The sequence below is a fragment of the Amphibalanus amphitrite genome, unplaced genomic scaffold, assembly GCF_019059575.1.
Source record: "Amphibalanus amphitrite isolate SeventyFive unplaced genomic scaffold, NRLGWU_Aamphi_draft 000954F_arrow, whole genome shotgun sequence".
Taxonomy (NCBI): Eukaryota; Metazoa; Arthropoda; class Thecostraca; order Balanomorpha; family Balanidae; genus Amphibalanus; species Amphibalanus amphitrite.
Genome location: NW_024882448.1, coordinates 174,784 through 197,958, shown reverse-complemented (window position 1 = coordinate 197,958; position 23,175 = coordinate 174,784). Strand labels below are relative to the sequence as shown.

Sequence of the window (23,175 nt, the reverse complement as noted above, 5' to 3'; positions counted from 1 at the left end):
CGGCTCTGGTCCCCCATCGGCTCTGATTCAGGAGCCGCCTCGTCAAGAATCTCGGAAGGAGAAGTTCATCCTGGAGGGCTTCCGTGTGGATGTTGCTGACAGTGACGTGCGGAGTCTGGTCTGGACGGTTGTTCGCAATCTCCATGATTTCCAAAGGGTATCACGCCGCGGTCCTGCTGCCTCTGTAAGCAAGGCGTTCAAGATTGAGGTTGATGCTGAGGACACCGATCGTATATTGGACCCGTCCAGCTGGCCGACTGGCCTGGTTGTGCGCCTTTTACCTCACCCTGTGAACACTGGGCGCCGAGGACAGCGTTTTCGCCGTCCTGCGGCCTCATCTGGAAGATCACAGACGACCCGGAGTGCTGCAAAAAGAACTGAACATGGCAATGCTAACTGGCAGGCGACGGCCCCGCGCCGTTACAGTGATGTGGTCAGAGGCATTGAACACTGTGACACTGCCTGGACGGCGGCCGCCCAACGCCGGGACGAAGATGAGACCCGCCGGGAAGCAGTCACCTCACAGCGCTCCAGAGCCCCCAACAGAGACTGCACTCACGGCGTCGGTACATCTAGCGCGGTCGACGCTGTCGGCGGCGACGGAAGTAACGCCACACATGGTGACGGTGGCTGGGAAGAGGAAAGGCCGCGCCGTTATGGACCATTCGTGCCAGCTAGATACCATGGACACCAAGATGACAATGCATGGGTGTCAACCTATCAGCGCCGTGATGGAGACGGACACTGGGCAACAGCCGCCTCTCACCGCCCAGGCGCCCCTAGTCGAGGCAGCGAACAGGACGCCGGCGCTCCCTGGGTTCCAGCTGCCTCCCGTCACGTCAGAGGAGGCGCCACACACGGTGGCAACGGCTGGAGGGCGACTGCTTCGCAATGTGACGGATCCGGATACCGTGGGTGGCCCTATCAGCGCGCACGAGAGGCCACCTCCTGGGAATAGCGCCCAGATGGCTACTCCTGGGGGCCATCCCTGTCCTGCTGCCACCGCTGTGAAGCATGACAGAGCGGAGTGCCGTAATGCTGTGGACGCAAAAGTAACTCTGAACATGAGCCTCACTCTGGGCACTTATAACTGCGAAGGATTTCTCGCAGGAGCGCAGTATATCGCCGACTGTCTAATACCTGAATGTGATATCTTATTTTTATGCGAAACCTGGCTAGCCCGTGCCCAGGGTGCTTATCTGGAGCATGCACTCTCCTCTCTAAGCTCCGAAGAATTTCAGGTATTTCAAGAATTCGCCATGGAACTACCACCAGGGACTGGAGATGGCAGACCCCACGGTGGCGTGGCTTTTGTTTGCCGCCGTCAAGCGGGGCGCTCATTTCGCGCTGTAGAGTGTAATGACTCTCGTATCTGTGGAGTTACGATTGTGGAGCTGAGCCGTCCTCTTATAACGATAATTGGCTGCTACATGCCGTACTGGAATTCATCTGCCGTAAATTTTGAAGAGTACACAATCCTGACGGGGAAGCTTGATGCATTACTCTCTTCGCTAAGACCCTCAGCTCCAGTGGTACTTGTAGGCGATTTTAACTGTGCTCTGCCACCACTGTCACCAGAACTGCGCCCACCGGGCTGGCACCGTCTTCGGGGTTTCTCTCCGCTGAGTCTTCTAATGCAAGACTTATTGGACGACCACGGACTGACAGTCGCCGAGTTCCGGTTCTCGCAACCAGTGGCGTACACCTATGCTCGAGCTGACGGCCAATCGCACATCGATCACATCGCTGTACCGCAATGTCTGGTACCTCAAGTTCATGATTGTCGCATCGTAGCCCCCTGTGTGGACAACCTGAGCCCACATCTTCCGGTCCTTTGCAGCGTGGTGCTGCCGTCTGCCTCAGCTGGCACCAGTCTCGATGTCTCCAGCCCTCCACTGAATATGGGTTCCATCCAGGGATGCGGAGCCGTGGAAATTTCAAACGGCTCCGGCTCCGGCTCCGGCTCCGGAGAAAAAAATCGGCTCCGGCTCCGGCTCCGGCTCCGGGTGAAATGTTATGGCGGCTCCGGCTCCGGCTCCGGCTCCGAGTAAAATGGTCCGGCTCTGGCGGCTCCGGCTCCGGCGGCTCCGGCTCCGACTTAGTACATCCCCTATGCAATCAATTAAATACCTACGGGTGGAAGAAAAATTGGATTGGTTATACGCTTTACCTACTCTTGCCATGACCGGCTCACCGCGTCCCCGCGCAAACGCACCTCGGAGAGAACTGGCAGAACAAAGGACTAGGAAGCGATGGCATTGGAAACGCAGTCGCCGCGAATCGGAGTTCACTGAACCATCGTAAGCTGACACCCATCTCGGCTGCATTGGGGGGTGGGGGTGTGGGGGGGGGGGGGAGAGACGGTGCTGGGAGTCGCAGTCCACTGCACTGGCTTCAAAACAATGGCCGTCACCTGATGACCGGTCCTCATGTTCTGGGGATGCAGTAGACGTGAGGGGGGGAGGAGCAGACAGGAAGTTGATTGCGTACTGTGGGATACTGGGGATATTCGGCTTTTTCATTCACTTGATGGCCCATGACGTACTATTGGTCTCAAGATAAGGGCCCAGGCGACCTGTAGTTTTGATGCGGTGAATACCCTTACCCTCGTCACAACTCGGGCCGAGTGCACCCCTCCTCCCAGCCAGCGCCACCCCCACTCGCATTGTGGCGAGGGTGAGGGTATTCACCGCATCAAAACTACAGGTCGCCTGGGCACTTATATTGAGACCAATAGTACGATATGTTTTACTGCCTTGTACTGTCAAACCGAACTATGTCAATTATTTTTTTCCTCTTCAAAAAATAAAAAGGAGCCGGAGTCGCCCCCTTTTTTGGCGGCTCCGGCTCCGGCTCCGGCTCCGGGCTATATTGTTTCACGGCTCCGGCTCCGGCTCCGGCTCCGGGCAAAATATGCCGGCTCCGGCGGCTCCGGCTCCGACTCCGGCTCCGGCTCCGCATCCCTGGACTTCCATCCATTCAGAAGTACTAGATTGGAGTTGTCCAGAAAAACTGCAGATATATTTGTCTTCTCTAGACGAGCTTATTGGTGCTTGTCAGCTCACTAACGGTGCCACCCCGGATGAGATTGACGAAGCAATTACACGATGCATACATACCGCTGCGCGAATCGCCGGATGCTCCGAGTCGCGACGTCCCCCGAAGCCCTGGTGGTCGCCTGATGTGGCAGTGGCGCGGGATCGCACTCGTTTCTGGCATCAGATATGGGTAAACTGTGGCCGTCCTACCCTCTCAGCAGTGGCACAGTGCTATCAGGCTGCAAGATCTGCTTACCGTCACGCCCGCAGACGTGCAGCAGTGACGCGGATCGAGAGCGAGGCCCACACTCTCCGACTGCTCCGCCGTGACAAAAATCTGACAGCCTTCTGGCGACGTGTGCAACAGATACGGCGTAATGGACTCAAGTCGGCCTCTGATCTATCCGCCGCCGACTTCCGCACCCACTTCCAGACTGTGCACCAAGATAGTCACAGGCAACTGACTCTGGACCAGCTCCAAATTGCTGAACATGTAGATTCTCGACTAAGGAGAATCCGTAACGATGCATCCGAAAGAACGGTTTCAGCTGGACAAGTAGCAGGCCTCATCCACCGGTTACAGCGTGGGAAGGCACCTGGTATAGACGGCATCACGGCGGAGCACCTTCTCTATGGTCAGTCGCCTTGTCTCCTGTCAGCTCTGGCGCACCTTCTCTCTGTCTGCCTGTCCACGTGTAGCGTGCCAGCTACCTTCGCTGACAGCGTTATTGTACCCGTGTTGAAGAAATCTCAATCGGACCCTAACTGCTTGGACAACTATCGACCGATTTCAATCACAACCTGCGCATCTAAGCTGCTCGAGCTGTTAGTGCTAGACGAACTGAACGCCTCATTTGAACCTCATCATCTGCAGTTTGGTTTTATCTCCAATCGGGGCACCATGCAAGCGTCTCTGTTGGCTGGAGAGACCATACAGCAGAATCGAGCCAGGGGTCTTCCTGTTTTTGTCGCAAACCTTGACGCGAGGAAATGCTTTGACCGAATATGGCATGACGGTCTGTTCTTCCGTCTGGAAGATTATCTTAGCGACTACTGCTGGTGCCTCATGGTCACCTGGTACCGCCACCTCTCTGCAAGGGTGACTTTTGGTGGCGCCACATCTGAAGCGTTCCTGGTCTGCAGGGGCACCAGACAAGGGGCCATCTTATCGCCAACCCTTGCAAACATCTTCCTCTTACCTCTTATTGAGGTCCTAGATCGCAGCGGTCGTGGAGCATATCTACACAGCCAGCACGTACCCGCTATCTGCTACGCTGACGATATTCTCCTTATATCTGCGAACGCGCGTGACCTCGGTGCAATGCTACAGATGGTGGGAGAATTCGCGGCTACTTGGCGCCTCGACTTCGTTCACCCTGAACCGGGAAAAACCAAGAGCCATTGTATTATATTTGGACAGGAACTATTCACGAGCACACCGAGGTGGACACTGTCAGGACAGCAGCTGCAGATCCGGCAGACGACCGAGCACCTCGGTACGGTGCTTGATGACAACCTCAGCACAGACAGCCACGTGGCTCAGCGCATCAGGCGCGCTTGTGCATCATTCTATGGCCTCACACCCCTGGGCAATTTCACCAACCGCCTGACTGCTGCTGACAAAATCTTCCTCTGGAAGACAGTAGTGCTGCCGGCACTGATCTTCGGCTGTGAGACGGCTCCCCTCAGTTCCGCCGACATTGAGCGTCTAGACTCGCGACAGGCTTCGCTGATCAAGGCAGCGCTGGGTCTGCCGCGTTCTGCGCACCATACGGCTCTTTTGATTGCTGCTGGGGTGCCTCGCATCGGTGAGGTGCTGCGAGGTGATGCCCTCCGCGCATTCCGTAATGCTTTCCGCGCTGACCACCGTCTTCGCCAAGCCTACGTCACTGGACTGGCCAGACTTGCTACGTACCCCGAGCAGTTGGATGGGTCGTTTATTGGCCACGTATATAATCTGTGTGGTGGGAACTTCGGCGCTATCATGCACATCGCTGCTGGGTACGTCGATCACGACATAGTCCGGGCACCACTCCAAGAAAGTGGTCTTATAGACAGTTTGAAGATGGTTTTGGCAAGCAACTGTCAGGCCTCGCGGCGCCTGTTAAGACTACTAACCTCCTGAGTGCTGATTAACTGTGTGTGTGGGTGGGGGGGGGGTATGTATCTTTTTGTCGCATGACGATGCTGAATAAACAATAATAATAATAATATTACTCCCGCAACATATTACCAGTTAAAGCAACGCGTCGATATCAAAGCACAGTGCGTAGTCAGTCAGTCATTCTTAGAGCTTGAGGCGAATCTAGCCTAAGACTAGCCCTAGCAAGCAATGTTTGCGAAAAACAAAGTAAAAAAAAAGCCATAGAGAACGATCGTGTTGTTTGGCAGAATGAAGTATGTCTGTTCTTACGACCAGCTCTATTATCGAACTTGTGACGTTTAAGGCAAAATGGCGCTGATGAAAAGAATCGAAGGAAGATCAAAAGCTAAATAATTTCATCATCAAGTGAAATGAATGAAAGAAGACGCAACAATTAGTCACCAATTTGTGTCAATGCCATCGTAGCCTAGCCTGAAATAAATGACATCATGCCCATTGCCCATGTCAAGTTTACTACTTGACATGGGCAAGTAGTAAATAATATTATTATTAATATTATTAAATAATATTATTTGCCATTAATACTGGCAAAATCCCAGATAACTTCAAGTTTGGATTAGCTACCCCGGTCTTTAAAGGACATGGAACCGATCCTTCTAAGACGGATAACTATAGGGACATATCTGTCCTTACCACCCTCTGTAAAGTTTTTGAGATACTGATCGTGAAACGACTTCACCCAAAGATGGTCGAGGCTGGTATCTACTCAGAACTACAGTTTGCGTATCAAAAAAGTAGAGGGACACTCCAAGCAAACTTTGTTCTCCAAGAAGTCATATCAGCTAACAGAGACATTGGGAAAACGACCTATGTTGCATTTCTCGACGTACGCAAGTGTTTTAACTCTATTTGGCACAACGGGGTAATCTACAAACTCATATGCGCCAACATACCACCAAGGTTGATCGTCATTTTGCGCAACTTGTATCGAGAGTTTTATGTCAAAGTGAAAGTTGGAGGAACTGTATCCACCGATGGTCGCATAGAGCAAGGGCTCAAACAGGGAGGCGTCTTATCATCGAGCATGCTGATCCTATTTATGGAAGACAAGATACGCATGCTGCTGGAATCACATAAGGGAGCCAAGATAGGGTGTAAACAAGTACCAGTTATCGCTTACGCCGATGATGAAGTACTCATAAGCACAGACCCAAACGAACTCCAAGAAATGCTTGATATCGCTTACAACCATAGTTGCTTGTGGCGTTATAGATATAACGTATCAAAAACCAAAATAATGGTCTTTGGCAGGACAGCTCCGGTACAGTGGACGCTTGGCACTGAATCAATAGAACAAACTGATGAATACACCCACCTAGGAATCATTATGACAACCAGAAGTCCAGCAAAGAGAAGGATAGAAGAATGCATGAAGAAAGCAAGAAGAACATTTTTTGCTAAGTGTAAGAAAGGAATCAACCTCAAAATGGACAATCCGATGTCACACTATACAACGTGGAGAATATATGCTGAACCGGTTCTAATTTACAGCCTAGCAGTTACATCCCTTTCACCAACAGATATCATGTACTTGGAAGGGATGCTCATGCGCATTTACCGTCTCATCCAAGGTTTACCAACCAAAACGCAAAAAATGGTGACATATGTGATGTTGGGTGCACCGACATGCACAAGCCTCGTAATGAGAACCGCACTCCAATTCATAGGTTTCCTTCTGAGAGCTGCGAAGGAACACACTCTAACCAGATATATCATCACCCATGGAGCAGTCAATGCTGATCGAACCACGAGTCTTGTGCGCCAATGGGACACATTGCTCCAACATCTGAACTTACCAAGCCTCTCTATTCTGGCTAATCAAAAAATAGACCAACCGCGGACAGCATGGAACAAGTTAGCATCTGCATCAGTGGATCAAAGTATGACAAAAATCATCAGGAACACAGCAGAGAATATGACAAGTTTGTTTTGGCTTTCGCTACTGCCACAAACCGAAAAGTACGAGGCGCCGAAAACATTTTGGCCGGCAAGCAAGTACAGCGCAATTACCAGACAAGCGACACTAACCAAAATTGTCCTACTAACGGGCCACTCTTTGGTGGCCACAAGCATGGTTAGAAGGCACAAAGAAACTGTTGTCTGTCCATTGTGTCGTAATGCCATTGAAACTCTGGAACACATGCTCTTTGAATGTGACAAACTGAAAGACGATAGAGTAGCTGCTCAAAAAATATACAAAACTATCTTGAACAGAACGCTACCAGCAGCAGAACTTATCATCATCGCCGATAAGCCACAAAGCTTGATCATCCATTATATCTACCAAGCTCGTGTGCGCAAGGAACTCACTGAGAATATAACCAAGAAGAGTAACTGTTAAAGAGTCCTCCCAACTATGATGTCCTGAAAATTTATATCATCCAGACAGCTAACATAATTGGAAGACGATCAGAAATGATCCTGCATCTACTAGATGGAGTCGACGAAATAAGTCTAAGTCTACTACTAAACACTAGCAATCCGCGAGGCCAACATGAGAAAACTCCCCATCCAACATCCCCCTCCCCCTACAACCCACATTTTCAAACATAGTTCGGCCTGTAACACGCAAAGCTACCGCCACCCATCCAGATACGTTTGCCCACAAACACAATTCACCTTGTAGCACCGCCCCCGTCCGTACCTGTTTGAGCATGTCCGGGCTGACCGGCACGTTGTACACACTGCTCCTGATCAGTCTCGGCGAGGCGTTACCCTGGTCCAGTACGGTGAACTGTGTGGTAGTCAGCGGAGGCACCTGACCCTTCAGGTTGGTCACAAACTGACCCGAGCGGTTGGCCTGATCGTCAGCCATTACCTGGATCTGTGGGGTCGGGGTACGAGTGTGAGTTAGTGGGGATTAGGGCGAGTCGAGATATACTCGTACTTCCTAGTCTCGTCCCTAAGTCCTCGCCACCGAGCTGAGTTGGTCATTAATCACCCTTGATGAAAGGTCTTTTTGTCCAAAAACGATTCATGTAGAGCTACAAAGTCAAGGTACATTTGCTAGGAGTCAAGGACTCAAGGTGAGTCGAAGGTTACCAGTACGAGACATACTTTCCTCGAGCAAGGTCATCGTCTCATAATCATTGATGAAAGGATTCTGCGCCCAAAAATACCTCACCTACCAGCGCTCCAAATAAAGATTGCACTCCCAGAGAAATAGCTCATCTAGCCTTAGGTCTCAAAATAACCTTACTTTGGCAGTTCTCTAAAACCCGAATTCTCGAGGACCCCAACAAAGTTCTGTAGTCACCAGGCCGGTAAGACAACGTAGGAACTTTTCCGGTTATCACATGATCCCATATCCCCAAGCAAATATCACATGGACGCGGTATTTCCTACCGACTCACCGGAGAGGGCATTTGATCGGGGTCCAGTTTCCTCGGTCCGGCCATCTGACCTCCGGGCGCCATTCCGGGCGCCATTCCGGGCTGAGGATGACCCATTCCGGGCCTTGGTGGGTATCCGGCGCCCGGCATCGGAGGACCTCCGGGCATTGGAGGGCCGCCAGCCATTGGAGGTCCACCCTGCATCGGAGGGCCTCCAGGCATCGGAGGACCTCCCGGCATCGGAGGAGCGCCTCCATACGGCGAAGCGCTGGAAGTCGGCGGCGGAGCCATTCCCGGCATCGGGGAATGAGGAGGCATTCCACCCATTGACGATGGAGGCATTCCGGGCATAGGAGGCATTCCTGGCATCGGGGAATGCGGCATTCCGGACATGGTCGAAGGCGGCATTCCCGGAACTGAAGACGGAGGCATTCCTGGCATCGGGGAATGGGGCATTCCGGGCACCGAAGAGGGCGGCATCCCCGGCGCTGACGAAGGCGGCATTCCGGGCATTGGCGAATGGTGCATTCCGGGTCCTGTTGGCGCCATTCCTGGTGCCGAAGAAGGCGGCATCCCCGGCATTGGAGAGTGTGGCGCTCCGGGCGTCATAGGAGGCCTCATTCCGGGACCTCCCATATTCGGCGGCATTGGTCCCGGGGCGGCTGACGCCGGTACCCCCGGCTGACCGGGCAGCGGCGGTCGGGTGGGCGGCTGTGGGGACGCGCCCGGGCCGACCGGGGCGCGAGGTGTGCCGCCCGGCAGGCTGGCGGTGGGGTACCGCTGCTGGAGGCTGGGGCCGCCCGGCGACGGAGCGCCGTTAGACTGAGGGCTGAAACATATCAGGGAGGGGGGGTAAGAAAATGCATAACAGTGGGTGCAAAAAAAAATCGTAGGTAGGTAAGTAAAAATTTATTAACATTGAACAGCTTTCAGATAGTGCTAGATTGAACAGATGACATCTCTCATAATGATACTAAGAAGATCAAGATCAAACATCGAGATCAAACATGGCTATAATTGGTTCGGGGTTATCCCATAGAAAATTCTAGCTCCAATCTAGTCTGATGTCTCTCTACGGTTAATAGCGGCCTCACACTGATTGGTACAAAGGGGCTGAGCATCTGTAGGAGCATCTGTAGATCTGTAGGCCTAAGAAGAAGCCCTAAAAGTGCTCTTTTTTAAATAAACGATGCACCTGGCTCTGCTATGCAGACAATTTGCGCGATACCAGAAAGACGCAGAAAGACAGAAAGACGCATCTCCATAAGTATTTGCATATTGCACTCATAGAAGTCTGTTCATAACACAGGAATATGTAATATACCCAAATATAAGGCACTCACCCGGCTCCTGGCGCCGGCGGCATCGGTGACGAGTGGAGCCCGTTGTGGGCCGCGCCCGGGGGGCCGGGGGGCCGCGGCGGGCCCAGCGGCGTGCGGGGCCCACCGGGTGGGCCCGGGGGACCCTGCGGCGACTTGAGACCGGCGCCCGCCGACGCTGACATCTGGTGGCGCAGAGAGGAACTAGTGAGCGGGGCCGTTACATGAATTGGGTGACTGGAGAGAAATCAAAGCATATTCGAGCAGTTATCATACATGCGGGAGTACTGCAGTGCACAACGGTCCAGGTGGAAATGACACACCAACAAGACAACTGATTAACACTATTGCTGAGTTTTAATTACTCTGCTCTGTTCATCTCTTTCCTTTTTTATGGATCCTTTTATCTACATGCATTGGTCAGCCACCGTAATATATTACAGCAGCCAATAGAGAAAATTTTCCGACAGAAACATCTTGCTAGCATGGTTTGGTCTGCAGAAAACCCCAACCCTTGACCCTCAGGAACCCAAAAAACATCCAAATTATACTACGCTTGCAGCTACTTAGCCGGCAGCCGCTGTTTCTTACCAGCGGTGATCCAATGTATACTACGATGTATGTATACTAATCAAATTATACTACGCTCGCAGCTACTTAGCCGGCAGCCGCTGTTTCTTACCAGCGGAGATCCGATGTTCATGGCGGCGACGCCGGCAGTCAGGCCCCCGGGGGGTCCTCCCGGTCCTCCGGGGAGGCCTCCCGGCGGTCCTCCCGGCATCGGAGGACGTGGTGGCCCCGGTGGCCGCATACCGCCTGTGAAACCGGGCATAGGTATGTCTTATGTTTGACAGTAATGGATGCTGTTCAGGGCATATTGTCCTATAGTAGCACCTAAATGACATTTTAGTGGAAACGAGAAGAGGGGAAATGTTGGGCAAGCTGACTTGAATTTCTGCAGTTACTTGTACTTGAGTGATCTGATTTTGTATACTATAACTACTATACTGATTTTGTATATAATTTTTTTTATAAGCAAGCACAGCATGGCTACGTATACAGAGCAGATGACACTATTGAAAGGAAATTATCACCAGAAATTATCACTAGTTCGTTCACACCAAAGAATCTTTTGCTCCATCCCTACAAGTCATACAAGGTTCTGGTCCCATATCTCACCAGGCGTTTGTGGGTATCCCTGCGGCGGACCGTAGCCGGGCTGTGGAGGCATGTACCTCTGTGGCTGGGGCTGCATCTCTCCCAGTTACCTGTCAATGGAGAGCCAGATGAGACGTGCTGATAAATCAGGAGTTTATGCAAGGGTTTACATGGAGTTTGTGGAATGATAACAAACAAGGAATTAGATCATTGGTTAGGATGGGTGTGTTTGTGCATCGAGGAAGGTTAAGTTGGTCATGTGGAAAATTTGTTAACAAAAAGATCCACACACAGTTCTTGCTTAACTCGCGTCCCGTAGAGGGGGCGAAACGCCCCCCCCCCCCCCTGTCCTTTTCCGTCGATATCTCCTGAATGGCTGCAGATATCGCACCAAACTTTCAGGACCCCTCCGGGCATCAATTTTACACATTGTGACCAAACAATTTCCAGAGGTTATGATAGGTTGGCCACAAATGACGTCATAATGACGTCATGTCATGTCCTGCCATTTTCGACAGAAAAAGAGCTTCGCAAGAAGAGCTGTCAGACCTACAGCTTTGAAGATACAGAAAAATGATCAAGACATAAAAGGTGTAAAATTGACAGGGCTACAAAACTGCTATCTGGGATTTTTGATAGCAGACATACACGGTCCAGGCATACACACCTGTATTGATGAATTGGAGTGTGTATGCTTCACAAGAGCCTCCACTCAAAGCTTGCTAATGAGATGATGCAAAATGTATGGAAGGATGTTGTTAAGTGGTCTGACTACTGCACTATTGTCAGCACATTACTCACTGGGATCGAATGTATGACAGGTCGCTAGAGTGGACATTGCCACAAATTCCAGCATTTTCATAGTGACTTACGGCTTACATATACAGTTCATGTATATGGGCAGGGGGGAGGTTCAGGCAGACCTCCTCCCAGCCATTATACCCCTGATGGAGGAGGGTCGTTGCAGAAAGAAACGAGTGTTTTGTTTGTGATGAGAGAAAGGTACCTCATTTAAGGTCTTACATATTTGAAACCCTTGATCATTGGCTGACTATCCCATTCAGGTCAATGACCTCATTTCAGGAAAATCAGGGCTAGCTAATGCTTCTTGAATTCAGTTTTCTCAGAGATATTTTGGGGCCCTGATTCTAAATTTTATGCTAGTTTTGTTTGATAATGAGGTATCTCTGCATTTAGGGTAGGTCAGGTCAGTTAAGAGCAACCACCATTTGTCCCACCAGTTGCTTGTGGTTATTATTTACCATTGATGTCTCTGCCACAGGTAAGGCAATAGGTAGGCTCTAAAAAAGTTCCTTTAGGCTCACATAGATCTTCTTTCATTAACCCGGCAGTTGCTGGGGTATTTCGCCACCCACCGTTTGCTGGGGGGGGGGGGGCGTTAAACGCCCCCAGCCGATAACTCGAGAACCAATAGGCGCAGCGAAACGCACGAGGCGGCAAACGAAAGAGCGCGACGAGACGCTTCAGATGAGTACTTTAAAGTTGAATTTTGAGGTCACAGGTCGGGTCAAGGTCAGGTCAAACACCTGAAATCGGGCTTTCAGTAGCATGGACTTCAGGACTTCGCAATGGGCGCCTCTCGTCATAAACTCTGTCCAAATGGTGCACAATCCATCATATAAGGCCTACAAGAGTGTCAGCTCCATGTCGGGGTCGGTCAAGCATAGGTCAGGGTCAAGGTCAGGTCAACCGGGTAGGCACATATCCCCGAAAATCAAAACTGATATTCGCAGCCTATGACACATGTTTTATAGGTAATTTGGGGCGTAGAACACGATGGTGACATTCATTTTATCATATGTGTACGTGTTTGGCTCAAAAAGTTCAATTTAAGAAATGCATGTATCATGGTCGTGAAGTAGTCACGAAAAATTGCCAAGATTCAGTTCAAGATTATGGAAAATGCGGAATGATAATCAATAATCGAAGATAGCCATTTTATTGATCATGGTATTGGCAGTCTAATGGCGTTTACGGCATGTCTGTATGTCTATTCTGTGATTTTATATGATTTTTTGAACATATGCCGTTTTTGGTCGAAAACTCAGAAATCATGACGTCACTAAAACCTCGATATCTCAAAAATTTTCCAACCTATTTTTTTGAAACTTTGTCACAATAAACTTCAATCAATTCCCTACAGGTACCAAAAATTTGGCGCGCCTGCGGCGCGCCGTTTTTATGCTATGGCCCGGCGAAAAAAGTGGGGGCGTTTAACGCCCCCCCCCCCCCAGCAACTCGCGGGTTAAAGGCTCCAAAAGATACCCTGCCCTGACTACCCTTCCCCAACTTTTCTGGTTTAAAAAAATCAACTGAGGTCATCAACTAAGTCTATCAGTCTACCCCACCTCCCCCCCCCCCCCCCTATAAGAGGATAAGTAATCAATGAGAAACTTTGTTGACCGAGTTTCAGTTGAAATACATCTCTTGCTAAGAGCTCTTCAATGCCACTGAGCACATTTCATTACAAAGCTCAGTTTTGCTGCACTTGTGCTGGGCGTGTAAGCTTTGACTGCGAACAACATATGCCAGGAATGCAATTACAGACACAGACTTACATCCCTTCTTGCCGAGCATGCACTCCCATAAAGCTAGGCACACCATGGGTGTGCAAACTGCAAAGCAAATGCCACTCACTCTTTGCAATCTGAACAAGGTACCAGTGCTTATTTTACAACACATCACATGACATGGAAAAATTCATGAAAAAACATGGAAAAATTTCCATGACATGGAAAAATTTGGCAGTCAATGAAATCCCAGAAAAAGGCAGAAATACTGAACATTCAATTATGTCAGCACACAACACACACACAATTCATTCAAGCAGTCTTGGCATGCGTACACATTTTAGGAAAATTATAGACTGTCTGGATGGCACATTTTTTTTATTTTTTTATAAATTTAGTCCGAACCTTTTGATGGGAAGGATTCACAAGGACAGAGCCACCGCTAAGCGAAGCTTGTTGCGGTGACCCTGCCCTCTACCCTCCGATCGCGCAATTCCAGTTCTATGGCAGAATTTAGAGTCCAAAAATTTAGAGTAGAATTTAGAGTCCGGCCGCGCGCACAAAGCCGCGCACGGCCGGTCCCCTCACTGACTTCACCTGGCTACGGCCTGCCACCAACCGCAACCATACCTGTCAGGAGGCCCATAAATGTCAAGCGCCCGTCGCGCTTCGAACCCGGACTGTTGTAACCGGGAACGCGTGCTCTCACCACGCGGAGTCCAACGCTCTACCAACTGACCTACGGGACCGGCCTTCCGGACCGGACATTGATACTTACTTACTTACTTACTTACGATGTACGAGAATTTTGAAGGCCCTTAGGCCTGTGGGACTCTGACTTATCGAGCTCCGAGACGATGTCACTGCATCAGTCGTTGGAGTGGATGGTATAGAGGAGGTGGGCCCAGTGGCGGTCGAGCCTGGACTTGAATTCATTCAAGGATCTCGCTTCAACTACGTGAGCAGGGAGGCCATTCCAGTCATTGACGACCCGGACGCTGTACGCGTTTCGCCTCGATCGGGAAGACGCTCTAGGCTTCAATAGCTTCCAGGAGTGCCCTCTCGTAGTAGAATCAGCCAACTCAAAAAACGACCCAGGATCGAGGTCGACACCGCCGTGAAAAAGCTGGTAGGTCATAATCATGTCGCCACGACGCCTTCGGTAGTAGAGAGATGGGAGTTTCAGCGAGCGTAGTCGTTGGTCGTACGGTAGGCTCCTCAGAGACGGAATCATCTTTGTTGCTCGTCTTTGGACACGTTCCACCTTTTGCTGGTCAGCGCGATTGAAAGGGCCCCATGCTATATTGCAATACTCGAGGTGCGGTCGTACCAGGGTCTTGTACAGAAGAGGTAGTGTGATGGCATCGATGCATTCGAAGGACTTGTGAATCACCGCGAGCATCTGGGAGGCTCTGGACACCGCTGCAGCGGCTTGTTCACGAAACTTGAGGTCCCGATCGATCTGGACGCCTAGGTCACGCTCGACTTCAACTTCAGCAAGCTGGCAGTCTCCAATGACATATGATTGATGTGGAATGCGCTTACCGACGTGTATAAGCTTGCACTTTTGGGAGTTGAAACTGAGGCACCACTTGCTGGACCAGTCGACTGCCGTGGAGATGTCCGCCTGGAGTAGAGCCGCATCCGAGGGGTTCTGAACAGGACGGTAAATCTTTGTGTCGTCCGCGAACATCTGTATCCCGCCGTGTATCAGGCCTGGAAGATCATTGACGAACAGGACAAACAGAAGGGGTCCCAGGACCGAGCCCTGGGGAACGCCGCTACTGACTGTGGCCCAGTCAGAGTGTGATCCGTTCAGAACAACTCTTTGCTTTCTATTACGCAGGAAACTTGATATCCATCTGACAAGATGTTCTCCGATCCCATATGCCCTGAGTTTGTGTAAGAGTTGCTGATGGGGCACAGTGTCAAATGCCTTAGAAAAGTCCAGATAGATAGCGTCCACGGTCTCGCCTCTCTCAATCGCCCTGCTCCAGTCCTCCAGAGTAGCTAACAGCTGAGTTGCACAAGAGCGTTTCAGACGAAAACCATGCTGAGCGTTGTGGAGCTGGCCAGTAGAGACCAAGTGGTTCATGATGAGGTCCCGAATGATGGACTCCAGAACCTTACATGGAACAGCAGTCAAGCTGACAGGCCTATAGTTTGTCGGCAGCTGTTTGTTCCCCTTCTTGTATATCGGGACAACTTGGCCCAGCTTCCACTCGTACGGAACCTCACCCGATGCCAAGGACACGTTGTATAGCCGTGCCAAAGATGGGCCAATAGACTCGGCAGTCTCAGAGAGGACTTGTGGATGAATGCCGTCCGGGCCTGGAGAGCTGGAGGGCTTGAGACCCTGGAGCTTGTTGATGACCGTCTCAGGGGTGATTGTAACAGGCTCGAGTTCAGGACCAGAGTACCTCACATGGAATGGAGGAATAGTCGAGTCTTCGGCAGAGAAAACGCTGGAAAAGTATTCGTTCAGAACAGCGGCTTTGTCACTGTCGTCGATGGCAAGGGAGCCGTCGGCATGCAGTAGGTGCTCAACCTTGGACCTCGTCTTGGATCGAGAGTGGACATATCTCCAAAAGTGTTTGGGGTTCATCTTTATGTCCCGTGCCAGTCTCGTTTCATAGTCATGTCTCAAGTTTCTGGTCATCCTTCTGAGGTCGTTTCTGATTCTGACAAACCGGGCATGATCAATGGGGTCCTTGGTATGCAGATATTGTAACCACGTGGATCTTTTCTTCTTCTTCAGTTTGAGTGCTTCCTTGGTCATGTATATGTTTTTCTTCACTGTTCTCTGTGAGATACCAGGGACACACTTGCTGGTGAGGTCCATAAGCAGACTCTTCCAGTGACAGTACTGCTCTTCAAGTGGCATGTCCTGTCCTCTGTCCCAGTTGGCACTTCTTATTGATGACATCAGAAACATTTTACTGACAAAAATGCTGATAACTGTCTCTCTTATAGACTTAAAACAAAATATGGGGGAAAATATGACTAGAAACACTGTGATTGCAACAGAAAAGAAAATACCCATATGGATCAAGGGCAAGTTTCAGTGCGCCATAAACGAAACGAGGATGCCGACTTTAATTTCCGACACAACAAAGCGCTAAATCACGGTAAGAACCACATGAAAGATAGCCTTAAAATGATACATACCTTAAGCTACGCCAGATATACCTAAGAACAGCTGATTCAGATATAGCAATGAAATAACTCATGCAGCCAACCAAACAACATCACACCGAAACCCCACAATCAACAGCTGAGTTGTATTCTGCCACGTAAAGTTGCAATGCGCATGCGCAGACTATCGATAATGAGAAGCTGAACAATATATTTTTGGTTTTTGCGTTTATTTTTCTTTAAGTTGGTCCTGAGTGTTGTAAAATAAGGTTTTAAATTATCAAATTTACAAAAATTTGCTGACTTATCAAGATTATGAAAAAAGATCTGACGTTAGTATCAATTAAGAATATGCTGCTAAATTTTGTTTGCAGTTGAAACCTAACAATTGCCATAAACTTGCAAGGGATGAGCCTACTAACGAGCCTATTAATTGATTATCCCGTAATCACTTGTATTTAAGACCTATCTCATTTATTCAGAATTCAGATAGATACCTGTAATTCCGAGCAATTGTATCTAGCGGGAAGCAGAAAACTGCAGCAAAATGCCGTAGGTAACTTGGCATTCGTTATAATCTATAAACGGTCATAACTCATATCTACGATTACTGAATTGTGGAGCGCCCAGCAGTGGCGGATCCAGGGGGGCAAAATGGGCATTTGCCCCCCCCCCCCAAACGGCATAATTTTAACATTACGCCTATGGACGATGCATGGAAAGAATCGATAAATTGTTTTGGTTTGCCCCCCCCCCCAAAAAAAAAAAACTCTGAGCTGTATCCACCTCTGGCGCCCAGAATAGGTAAACGGTGATGAAATGCGAGTCTCGGAACACTGATGAATACATTCAATCGAATACATTCAATCAGTCTGTCCCGTAGCTCAGTGTCTGTCCCGTAGCTCAGTTGGTAGAACATCGGACTCCCGGTAGTGAGAGCCCGGGTTTGAGACGCTCCGGCGCTCGATATTTGAGACTCCTGACGGGGATGGTCTGCGGATGGTGGGAGCTGCCGCAGCCAGTTGAAGTCAGTTGAGTGGGACAGGCCGTGTCCGGCTTTGAAGGGCACGTTAAACTTTGGCATCTAAATTCTCCCGACTCCCGTTACCCGGAATTGCGCGATCGCAGTGGCGGTCGCAGGGGGGGCCATCAGGGCCATGGCCCCCCCCAAAGGCAAATCAGGGGGGGCCATCATATCATTTGGCCCCCCCCCAAACAACCGATGGGCCCCCATGGCCGTATGGGGCCCTGGCCCGTATTCGATTGTCACGAGGCTCGAGAAACCCACGCCAGCTATTAGCAGCTCCCATACCAGTCTTTGAGGGTCCTACACTGACCTCTGAGGGCCCTTCAGTGGCGGTCAAGCGTCCACATTGACCGCTGAGGACCCGTAGTGACCTCTGAGGGCCCTCCACTGGCCTTTGAGGGCCCCTAAACCGGCCTCAGGGGCCCAACCGGCGTCTGAGAGCCTCACACCGGCCTCTGGTGGCCTCATTTCTGTCTCTCGAGTCCCAAGACTAGCCTTTAAGTGTCTCTGAGGGCCCCGCACTGGATTCTGAAGACCAGATGTCGAGCCAGCATCGGCCTCTGGGGGCCCATCTTGGCCTTTGAGGGCCCTCCGCTGGTCTCTGGGGTCCAACGCCAGCCCATGCCGGCCTTTTAGGGCCCCACACTGACCTCTAAGGGCCCATGCTGGACTGTAAGGACCCACATTAGCCTCTGAGGGCCCCCGCACTGGATTCTGATGACCCAATGCCGGCCGCTCAGGGCCCGCATCGGCGTCTGAGGGCCCATCTTGGCCTTTGAGGGCCCTCCGCTGGCCTCTGGGGTCCAACGCCGGCCCATGCCGGTCTCTTAGGGCCCCACACTGACCTCTGAAGGCCCATGCTGACCTGTAAGGATACACATTAGCCTCTATGGGCCCCACACTGGATTCTGAAGACCCGATGCCGGCCTCTAAGGGTCCGCATCGGCCTCTGAAGGCCCATCTTGGCCTTTGAGGGCCCTCTGCTGGCCTCTGGGGTCCAACGCCGGCCAATGCCAGTCTTTTAGGGTCCCATTCTGATCTTTGAGGGCCTCATGCTGGCCTGTAAGGGCCCATATTAGCCTCCGAGAGCCCCCCGCACTGGATTCTGAAGACCCAATGCCGGCCTTTTAGGGTCAGCATCGGCTTCTGCGGGTCCATCTTGGCCTTTGAGGGCCTTCTGTTGGCCTCTGGGGTCCAACGCCGGCCCATACCGTTTTTTTAGGGCCCCACACTGACCTCTGAGGGCCCGTGCTGGCCTGTAAGGACCCACCTTAGCCTCTGAGGGCCCCGCACGGGCTTCTGAAGACCTGATGCCGGCCTCTAAGGGCCCGCATCGGCCTAGTCTGAGGGCCCATCTTGGCCTTTGAGGACCCTCTTCTGGCCTCTAGGGTCCAACGCCGGCCCATGTCGGTCTTTTAGGGCCCCACCCTAACCTCTGAGGGTTCCATGCTGGCCTGTAAGGACCCATATTAGCCTCTGAGTGCCCAATTCGGTCTCTGGTGGTCTCAAACTGCCCTTTGCAGGCCCTGTACTGGTCTCTGAGGGCTCTAAACTGGCCCTTAAGAGCCCAAACCAGCCTCTAAAGGTCCCACGACCCACACCGGCCTCTGATGGTCCCATTTCTGTCTCTGGGACCGAAACTGCTCTTATGTGCCTCTGAGGGCCCCGTACTGGCTTCTGAAGGATCGATGCCGGCTTCTGAGGACCCATGCCGGTCTTTAAGTGCCTCATAGCGACACCTGAGGCCCCACACTAGCCTCTGAGGGGCCCGCAAACTGGCCTATGAGGTCTCTACACCGGCCACTGATGGCCCTATTATGTTCTCTGGGGGGCTCAAGCCTTACCTTTGGGCGTCACGCACTTGCTTATGAAGGCCCACATCAGCCTCTGGGGCCCTACCTGGGGCCTTTGAGGCCCTTCGCTGACCTTTAGGTCCAACGCCGGCCTCTGGGGGTCTGACACCGTACTCTAAGGGCCCCATTGCAGCCTCTAGGCGATAGGTATCGCCGAAGCGCTATCGATGGGCCCATAAGTGTAGGAGCCATGGGTGCAGTGGGCGCAGTTGAACCAACAATAATTCTGCATAGGGTGCAGACAATGTATTCTGCATCCACAATAATCTGGAACAAAGCCCCTTTTCTCAGCAACACTACTTTCCATGCAGCACGACAAATTTGAGATATCTTGCCCACTATCCGTCTTTCGAAGCATTTGCTACTGTAATGGTCTTCATAATTTGCATTTGTGCTCAAGTAAAAAAAAAAAAGATTAAACGGAAGTCGGAACACATGTGATTGAACAGTGAACAGATACCGATGACCCACTGTTCAAAGTTTTAGCATGATGATCTTAAAAAATGGCAAAGTTTTTTTTTGCAAAGAAAATGGCAAAGTTAGCCGCCTTTACTTTTGCGGTAGTCCATTCACAGTTGCGTGAATTATTAACATAATCAATGCTTCAAAATGCACTTTTCGGTACCTTTTCCACATGGTGCACCCTCAAAGCTCTCAATGAGCCTCCGCTCGGGTGCCGCTCCCTACCCCCCCCCCCCCCCGCTTCACCGGCCATGGCCTAGATTTCTGCACCCGTGCACTACGCCCGTGGGCCCCTTTAAGCTAGCACCGGGCCCCCCGGGTCAGCGCAGGGGCCCCTTTGCCAAGTTGGCCCCCCCCAAACTCCAAGTCTGCGACCGCCCCTGCGCGATCGGACGGTAGGGTCGGGGTCTACGCAACAAGCTCTGCTTAGCGTGAGCTCCGACTCTGTCAATCCGTCCATTCAAACATTCGAACTAAATTCATAAAAAAGATATCACGGGTGTCTGTTAGATAAACCAGCATCAAAACAGTCGGTTTTGGTACGTGCAACGCTATATCATACTTAGGCATGACGACTGACCTGGCTAGAAAACCTCATCTGACATTACCGTTATCAATTGAAAGAAACTTAAGCTCAAGATAGAATAAACACTTTGTTTTGTTTTGTTGGGTTAGGCCCTTTCGGTCGACAAGACCATTGCAGAGCCGGAAGGATGATAGGAATTAGGGGGAGACATTGGTCTGGGCAGGCACCCTAGTGAGTCGCCGGGGCTGAGCCCGTCCAGAGGACGGGCCACCCAGCCCCAAGGCACTCACTGCACCCGGCTACGGGGTGCGCTCCCTCGGGAGCAGCCCGCATGAGATAAAGTTGCCTGTCCAGCCCGGAAGGGGGTGGCGGTGTGGAGGAGAAGGATTTCAGTATCCTGAGGATAGAAGCATGGAACGGTGTGAATAAACACTGGAACCAGGCTCTCGACACTGATCGAAATGATGACGGTCTTGCTCCCACCACTCGATCGCCCCCCGGGCAAGTCGGTATTCAGTCGCCGACTACAGCGTCATCTATATAGTCAAGTCTCTTTACCTGGCCACGAGAGGCGCTATAGTTCGTTTTTTTTTAGTTTGACCCTCTACTGAGAAAACTGGTTGGCGCACATTGATTTCACAGACGATTAATTTTATTCAAAATTATTTCTTTCTGGCTCTTATATCCCAGACTCCTAGCTTGTATTTGCCTATATATACAATCCCACAGGGAAAGACGACTAATCAGAAATTATAATTGAATTAATCAATGAATCGCACGGCGTGAACGGTATACGGTACCTATAGCATCGGTGTTAAAAACTTATTTGGAAAATATTTATATCACTAGTACAATATGCACAAACCAGTTTTCTAAGTAATTTAGCTAGCAATTCTCCTGCTGTGTTAAAAAAGAATTAAGACGTTTACAGGGAGGGTCAAACTAAAAAAAAACGAACTATAACAGTAGCCGGGTGGCATAGCCTGTGCTGCCTTTCTCGGTGAAGAGACAAAATCGTTCTCGTGGTTGCATAGACATAGATAGATGTCGGGATAATTTTTAACCCTCGCCCACACATGGGGGGGTGGTTGCCACCCCCCCCCCCCCCAGGCAGTCTTTCTGCTCTGCACTCAACATTTTTAGAGCTAGAAGGCTGATTTTTCGTATAGCTGCTCGTCTATCCTTTCTTGATGTCCACTGAAATTTTCAAGTTTCTGTAATTTTTGGTTTCGGAGATATGACCTTGTTTTTCAGGTCATGTCATGACCCAAATGGCCAATTCTCAACATCTTGCGTTTGCCATGGGCCTTGTGAGCTTTTGACACCCTGATTTCGGCCTTTTTTGCCAGTCTTACCTCCCACCTATCATGGAACATGTTGTTCGACGATGTACAGGGGTCAAGGTCAGGGTCAAGGTCAACCTAGGTCATCTAAGATAATTGCGTTTTAGGCAAGCTGAATTTACTTTTTGTGAAGTTTTTTGACTGCATTTTTGGTAAAAGCTTCTCAGATCATGAATTCATGTGATATGGACCCAAAAACAATCGGTGCACACATCAGTATACACACAGACACACACAGACATACAAACACATATAATTGACCTTGACCTAACTTGACCTGAAATGACCTCAGCAGCAAAATTCTGGTCGGATAGTGTGACAAAGAGGTTCTAGCTGGCTTGGCACCAGAAAACAGCATCGTCATCGGTATTTGATAAGCAGCGCACTTGATATCCAACGGTGACCCAAAACAGCAACATTTTTTAGTTTGACCTGACCTGGAAGGTCAATGACTGACCTGAGAAGGTAAAACTGGGTATCATTGGATTCGTCTCTTCCCAAAGAATCTTTTTGGTCTTTACTGCTAAGCTCTAACTCCAACAGGAACGAAATGGCGCGGGGGGGGTGGCAACCCCCCCCCCCCCCCCATGTGCGTTCTAGGATGGGAAAATGGCATGTGCGGGCGAGGGTTAAGACAGATGCGTTGAGCGCGGTGATGATTGCTTTGAATGCTCCGGAACGACAACGATAGCCCAAGGCCCCAGAGCTCATTCATATACTAACGGATACCTATAACCTACTTTATTGGCACGTGATTACCGCACGTGGTCGCACGTCGCTGGATGCAACTATGACCTAACCCTGTGATTAATTGTGAAGGATATATTATTTCTAGAGGATAAATGTGAATAGTTTTCGGTAAGCGCTGGATCGAACAGCTGAGCCCTCCCACAATCGTTTCACTTTAACGAAAGCGGGCTTAGGTTCGGGGGTCGCCCATAAAAAGTGTAGCTTCTTTTACTGATGCGCCCTCTTTATTAGTGATGCCAGTTTCAGAAAATGTATGTTTAATATCCGTCCAATGTCGGGCATTTTCGTCGACTGCCCGTCCAAAACCGTCCAAGCCAGCCATTTCTCCAAAGATGTTCGGAAATCACCGTGCGCCCGTGCTAGCACCGTTATTATTAACCCGCCCCGGGCCGGGGGTGTTTGAACACACCCCCCTGCGGTTTTTCGCTGATATCTCAAAAACGGCGGCGCTCCGCGCCGCCGTTTTTGGCACACCTGTTTGTGCATCTTTTCCGCACATATTGTAAAAATGTCAGACCCAGGTCGCCTTAGGTCAGG

At 50.7% G+C, this 23,175-nt stretch overlaps 1 protein-coding gene across 1 annotated transcript in view; it reads right to left on the bottom strand.

Moving 5' to 3' along the window:
- LOC122368506 (protein transport protein Sec24C-like) overlaps nt 1-16,815 on the bottom strand; it is a 37,864-nt gene extending 21,049 nt beyond the window's left edge. The window contains exons 1-6 of the mRNA XM_043342495.1: nt 16,711-16,815; nt 11,033-11,121; nt 10,536-10,669; nt 9,878-10,038; nt 8,556-9,363; nt 7,847-8,026 (exon numbers count right to left, since the gene is read on the bottom strand). Of these exons, the coding sequence (XP_043198430.1) occupies nt 7,847-8,026; nt 8,556-9,363; nt 9,878-10,038; nt 10,536-10,669; nt 11,033-11,108 (1,359 nt within the window). The 5' untranslated portion in view covers nt 11,109-11,121; nt 16,711-16,815. The remainder of the gene's footprint in view (nt 1-7,846; nt 8,027-8,555; nt 9,364-9,877; nt 10,039-10,535; nt 10,670-11,032; nt 11,122-16,710) is intronic.
- Between the last annotated feature and the right edge of the window lie 6,360 nt (nt 16,816-23,175).